The sequence below is a fragment of the Atta colombica genome, unplaced genomic scaffold (assembly GCF_001594045.1).
Source record: "Atta colombica isolate Treedump-2 unplaced genomic scaffold, Acol1.0 scaffold27, whole genome shotgun sequence".
NCBI classification, from domain to species: Eukaryota; Metazoa; Arthropoda; class Insecta; order Hymenoptera; family Formicidae; genus Atta; species Atta colombica.
In genome coordinates this window covers 1,671,971-1,679,271 of record NW_017259370.1, presented here as the reverse complement: position 1 = coordinate 1,679,271, position 7,301 = coordinate 1,671,971, and the positions used below count along the sequence as shown (strand labels likewise).

The 7,301-nt window shown below is 30.7% G+C and overlaps 1 protein-coding gene across 2 annotated transcripts in view; it reads right to left on the bottom strand.

The window, feature by feature from the left end:
- The window catches only part of LOC108689378 (receptor-type tyrosine-protein phosphatase-like N), a 16,152-nt gene extending 9,284 nt beyond the window's left edge, over positions 1 to 6,868 (bottom strand). For both annotated transcript variants that reach the window (XM_018196118.1, XM_018196120.1), the window contains exons 1-2: positions 6,705 to 6,868; positions 4,485 to 4,586 (exon numbers count right to left, since the gene is read on the bottom strand). In XM_018196118.1, coding sequence (XP_018051607.1) covers positions 4,485 to 4,578 — 94 coding nt within the window. In that variant the 5' untranslated portion in view covers positions 4,579 to 4,586; positions 6,705 to 6,868. The remainder of the gene's footprint in view (positions 1 to 4,484; positions 4,587 to 6,704) is intronic.
- Between the last annotated feature and the right edge of the window lie 433 nt (positions 6,869 to 7,301).

Sequence of the window (7,301 nt, the reverse complement as noted above, 5' to 3'; positions counted from 1 at the left end):
TATATATATATATCTATTATACTAAATATAAATATTTATTATTAGCCTTTTTGTTTAATGAATAAAAAACACTCTTTTACGAGGAAAATGTCAAGATCAAATATAATAGATGATCAACGTGCATCGAGTGCATGAACAGATAAATCAGATGTTCCATGTACATCGCATTTTTATTACAGCAAACACGAGTATATAATAAAATTAAAACGCAGAAGCAATGTAATTAAAATGCACACGAATATGTGCACTTCGGTTGTAGTATTATGTAAAAGGTGGTGGCTTAAAATGTGGCAGATGTCTTAAAATAATTTATTGCCACTCTTAAAAAAATCACTGCTATCTCAAAACTAATTTATAAATTACTTAGGTCGTGATCCAATTCATGCTTATGAGCATCATTTGTCTTCAGGCGGTATCCATAATCCGTTCTTATTTCAAGACTGTCTTAAGTAATATCTTAAGACGCTAATACGGCTCTCTGATTCGTTAATTCGTGATTTCTTAAGACTATACTTAAGATGATCTTGAATATAAGATCTGACTATAAATATCGGCCTTTGTTTAATATTTGACAAACAACAAGGATAAAATGATTTTTAAATATTGTGATCGTGAATCAGACCGCGGCCATGGTATAGCTAGATTTAATTACATTGCTTCTGCGTTTCAATTTTATTATATACATTCGTGTTTGCTGTAAACATGCGATGTATATGTAAACATTCAATTTATCAATTCGTTCGATTCGTATAGATTATCTATTATATTTGATTCTAATATTTTTTTTTATATAAAAAATTGTTTTTTTGCTTTATGCATTGAAGAAAAAAATCACATTTCAAGCCACTACCTTTTATGGCTTCATGGTATCAAAAGAGTTATCTAGAATTATAGTAGACAAAACGAGGTGAGAGGAGAAGGCATGGAATAGATAAGCAAAGGGTTACGTGACATATCTGAGAGAGTAAGAGAGTGTAGCGGTTTTACAGCATACGATAGAGACATCTCGCAAAGCTCACGAAGGTGGTGGCTGCGTGGGATGAACAGTTCGATAACAGTCGAGTTACTGTCGTGGGCGAAAATCGAACTCTTCCCTTCCTCTCGCTTTCTCTCTGCATGTGCATGCGCGCGCGTATGTATGTGTTTGGAAGAGATTTTTTTTGTTTTACAAAGGATGGAATGTGACTGAATTTAAAAAACGATTTAATAATAATGATAATTCACAGAATTATCTTTTAAAAATTTTGTTTTTCAGAAATTTTTAGATTGCTTATCTAATACGTACTATTATTTACAGATCAGATTTCCTCAATTAAAAATTTAAAATTGTAAGACAGTCTTATTTAAAAATTGATAAAGAGTAACAAGAAATAAGAAATAAGAATAAGAATAAATAATTGGACTTCTTATAATAGTATATAAAAAATAATAAATTCAAAGCAAAATTTTGTGTAATTTTGTACCATCTATTAAATGATATCTAAATTATTTTTTTGAACATTTCTTATTTCTCGTGCTGACTCCAAATTAGCCCTTAAAAATTGACAAATCAGAAAAAATCTTTCTTCTTTTACATTTACTTTATATCATTTATTCAATCAATATTATCACGTCAGATTTCTATTTTTTTTTTCTTCTAATATATTAATTCAGTTTGTTTCATAATTTCTTCAAAACCTCCTTAGAATAAAAAGAATCTACAAAAAGAATTGAAGTGTTTCAAGCCGAACAAAAGTCAATACAATTTATTCTTGCGTTATTAATATGATTAGTTCATATTAAATTTCCTTCTATTAACTTATAGATTTCATTTATCTTAGTTTGAAATCAATTTTCTTTCAACAAAATTTTCTTCGCAATTATTTAAAGTTATCAATATTATTAATACAAAATATTATTCCTCTATTGCTTCATTAATATCTGCAATTGAAGCAATAATCAAATCTTTTAATAATCTTCTCATAATAAGTTCATAATAAACTTTACAGGGTAGAGCGGAGCTACTTCGCGGAGCATTTCTCATGATATTGCTTATGATTCTGAGTAACGTATATTTAACATTTAAAGGTCATACTTGTGCTCTCAAGATTAAACAACTACAATTGTATAAGATAGTTACAAACACGTTACTGCAAAAATAAAAAGATATTGTTTGTCGCCGTAAATTTTGTATTATTTTAAGGTTGAAAATAAATGGAATAGCTCTGCTCTACCTTGTAGGATTATACATTGCGAATGTGACAAATAAATTTATAATATTTATTTAAGCCTCGTTTGTGAATGAAAAATATCCTGAGAATGATAACTAGAAATCAATGAAGATCGACGACCTTAATCTCGATTTCTTCTAAAAGTGCGCTGGGAATAATATAGTATCGCAAAAGCTCACCGCTGACGTCAAACGTTGGAGGATATTACGAGTTAAAAATGTTCAAGCTTTAAAGTCTAGTCACATTAATATTCTTTCTTTATTTAATAATTAACCCTAATTGGTATTCATGGGTCCAGTGGCCCCCACCATTTTCTTCTACTATATTGTAAAAAATTGTTCATAAAAAATGTTTTTCACAATCTTACATAATTTTACATTACATAATCTAATTTGTCAGATTAACATTGAAATTTAAGCAAAGCTACATTATTTCAAAGTACATTAGGCCTGCAAATATCAATTAAAAAAATTTCGAAGATCTGTTAGAATTAAAAATTATTTTAAATGGATATAACATTGTGAATGCATATTACAACACATTATACATAACATAAAAATTAACTGTAAGATTAATTTGATTAATTGTAATTATACTTTAATATTGCCGAGCCTTCCAAATCTCTTCGGTTTTATCCGTAACGTTTAATTAATTTTACATACATTTTCCTTTTATTATACACATATATACATTTATAGTATATGACATTATACAACTTTTATATGTATATTTTTTGCAATCAATACGTTGTATTTTAGTCTTAAAAATGAAATGTAAGCAATAACTTCTACGGCCAGGCGCGATTTGCTCTTTTCTTTTATTGCTTCTTTTCTTATATTTCTTTTCGATGTATTGTTAATCAATAAGTGCTCTTTCATGAATACAGCGAAACAGTATGTTACTTACAAAAGTATAATATCATGCTTTAATTTGATAGGGCGTCAACTATTGAGGCGTACCGACTCATCATACAACTAATATTAATATTTTAATATGAATACTCGCATCATGAAAAATATTGATTGAAAATAAAGTTTTCTTTCATTGAATACTTTGAAAAAGCATTCTGCGTTTTATTTGAGATTATATTTTAAAAAGATTCTTATATAAAAACATCAAAATTTCAAAAATTATAGGTATTTAAAAAATTTGAATATTATCAGAAAAAGAGAAAGAGAGAGAGAGAGAGAGAGAGAGAGACTCATTATTTTATTTAAAAAAATAAATAAGTCTTAAAATTTTGCACATTTTTTTCGGTACATTATACACAATTAATATATCATTTAAAAGCAGCAGAATTAGAATTATTTCATTTAGCTTTGCTGATTTGAAAGTCATTATATATCATTTTCTCAGTGTGCCATTAGATCTACGTAATATATCCCTCATCCTTTGTTACATGTTATCACATTTACTTCTCACGTACAAAGGGTTTCTAGTTGATTGCACGGAATGTTATAACAGATGGTTCACAATGAAATATATCGAGTGGAACGCTTCAACGTATGAAAAGTTATATTTCCTGTCTCTGTTTAAAAGCCTCGCTTATCGACTCCAAGAGGAGACTTAAAGTTCATCCGCTTATTAATTGCAAAGAGAAGCGAAGCATCTTCACAACCTTGAAAAGATATTCAATGAAAGTATATAACTGCAGAACTTTTAACTTGAAATTGAAATACTTATCTATTTCAAATTAAAATAGATACCCAGGAAAAAATATTATATGGATATGTTTTATATCTAATTATATATAATTATTTATAACTATACAGGATACCATGAATATAGGGTCCCACTCGTCCTGAGTAGGTAGAGATTATTTTGCAATAATTAACGAGATATTAACGTTTCAAAATAAACGCTCGGTGGGCTGTATCTTCAGCAATAGTAGATCGGGCGTATTCGGTTATCTTTAAACGTTAATATCTCGTTAATTATTGCGACATTGCAAAATGATAGAGGACTTTTCTACTCAGTCTGCTCAGTGGAACCTCCACAGGGTGTATATTCATGACACCCTGTATATGAAACATTTTTTCCCGGGTGGTGACGAAGCGATGTACTGTACGAGAAGAGACAGACGACTTGATTGAAAAACACATTTTTATAAAATTATCATTTTTAATATTCTCCCTTTTTTTCTTTTCATATTTTCTAATATAATTATATAAGTAATTTCACTAATTACTTGAGTATTCATGTCATGAATATACTTTCAGAAGTAAATATTATTATTTTCGTATTTGCGGGATAATAGTATTGAATTACACTTACCGACGTCGCCATCAGCCAGAACGACGATATGATGGAGGACTAATATACAGAGCACCAACAGCTCCAAGCCTCCTTGCCACCGATTACGGCCCATAGATGTTCCTATAATTATAAATCCATATCAAATCTTTATATCCACATCAAATCTCTACCTACTATCATATATATTATATTATGTTATATATTATAATTTCTACTTATTTATCCTTCAAACACTTCTCCATAGAAAAATAAAACAAACGCCATAATCATGATTTTGAAACGAGCAAATAATAACTAAATAGTAACAAGTAAATACCTAATGAATTCATTACGCATAAACTTTACATTATATTCTAGTTTATTTTATTCTAGTTTATTTTACAAATGAATTTTTTCTTTTAATAATTTTCAATGAAAGTTAAAAAGTTATTGCAGTTGCTTTAGTGTTAAATATTGTGTCAAACGTAAAATTGTATTTCGTCAATTGATTACTGAATTACTTAATACGGAAATATACTTGGACTTGTAGCAACACTTTTTAGGAGTAGTGTAAATACTTTCCTAAGTGCATCGCTCTAAAATATACACAGTACTTGTCCTCGAACTCGAACTTAAATTCAACAAAAGCTAATACACATGGCATAATTTACGCCATTTTTTAAATCAACTACAGAAATGTTACGGATTGGAATTATTTTTTATTATAGACAAGAGAGACAAAGAAGAATGGAAAAATGATTAATCTGTCTTTTGTGACATTTTTATATTTTATCTTCAGATATATGAAGAAAAAAAATTTTTTTTCATATCTATTTAATATATAGCATTCTATAAAAAGCAGAAAAAACGATAAAAGTAAAAATAAATTTTATGTCGCTAACTATTTCCAGCTTTGGATTTTTATTCCAAACATCACAATTCTCTATTTATTCCCAAGAGAGGTTTTTGCACGATTATTTACGCTTATATGTGCATGTCTCATAATTGAAACATCAGATTGTAGCCATGTTCATCTAACCACCTTGGTTAGGTGAACATGGCTAATTATCTGACTGGAGTTCTAGTCTCTAATTCGTAATCCTCAGTCTCTAATATGTAATATGACACAGGCTTAAGGAGATGTTAATTTACCTCTGAAGGATTGTATTCGAAAATACTACTCCGAATATCATTTTATCTTTGTTATTCACCTATTCAAATATCAAACAAGAATAAAATGACACTTGAATACACTATTCGCGTATTTTCGAACGCAGCCTTTCAGCGACAAATTAAGCTGTTCATAAATCTGTGTTACACTATGCATTGGAGATTGAGGATTGCAAATTAGAGATTAGAACTCAATTAGTCAGATAATTTCAATTTTGTTCTGATTGACTGAATTCTAATCTCCAATTCGCAATCTTGAATCTCCAATGTATATAGTATGACACAGACTTTATGAGAAGTCTATAATAGAAATCGTAAGAGGTCTGAAGTCGTAGGAAATTGACCAATCATAGTCGGTTATTCTCCTTATATTCGATCATGATTAGTCAATTTTTTACAACAGACTTTACGATCACTATGTCTTCTGTTGTATATTCCACATAAGAAAGCCTGTGCAAATACATCATCCGATTTTAATCTCTTCTTAGATATTATTCTCAAATATTAAGGAAACGAAAAAAATATATGCAACTTCGATAATTTTGTTTTAAATATCTAAGTTTGCAGATCTCTCATAATAAATATTTTTAATGAATAAAATAGAATGAATGGAATTGTATTTATTCATACGTATTGAATGAACAATATGAAATACGATACTGTTCTAAAATAGGTATTACTCGGCAAAAAAAATGTGAAATAAATTTTTATTTATCTTGATAGAATTCCTTTAACCATCTATTTACATATGCACAATCGTAATGTATTTTAAAGAAAATTAGTAAAAGTTCTGCTTAAAAAAGTACGCGGAATTCAAATCCATTTTTTAAAACTAATACAAAGGAACTCTTTATACAAGAATATGAGTTTTCTGCAAACACGATTAAGATTTGAAATTAAGAGAAAAAGAAGAGAGATAAAGGGGAGAAAAACGAGAGGGGGGGGGGGGGGAGAGAGTGAGGGGGATGAAGAGAACAAAGATAAAAAAGAGGGGGGAGGGGAGAGAGAGAGAGAGAGAAGAGGAAAAAAGCAAAAGAAGAAAGAGAGAAACATGCAAGGTGGAACGCATAAACGTAGATACGTCTTCACCTGGGCGTGACTCAATGTAGCCTTTTCACACCCTGTGGCACATCGTACGCGTCGCCACGAGAAATACCGTCGGCACTGTTCCGCTTCGCGAAAGGGCTAACACCACTTGGCGGTCCTGGGTGCAAGCTCTTGGACCATGTCCTCGTAAACAGCTGCCGGTTCCGCCGCAGTGATGGCACTGACTGAAAAGCGAGGGCAGACAGGATGATGAGGAGGAGGTACAACAGGCGGCGGCGACGACGCGCAGGGCGTGCGTCGTCGGATTTTCAAATCGATTGCAACGCGCCGCCGGGTAGTGGGCCAACGAAGACGTAGAATGATAAAGCGAGAGAAAGCGAGAGGTATGAGAGAAATAATGAAAGGGAAATAGAGATAGGAAATAGAGAAAGAGAGAAAGTGTGAATATTGTCGTCGACAGTGATGAAGAGGAATTATCTTACAAAAAATAATCTCATCGAATCGACAGATAAAGAATGATGCTGATGAACGAAGTCACATCTTTTGTTAATAATGAAATTTTTATTTTATCGCCTAAGGCAAAAATAAGGGGAGAAAGAGAAGAAACGAACGGCCGGTGACGCGGCAAACATGGTCGAC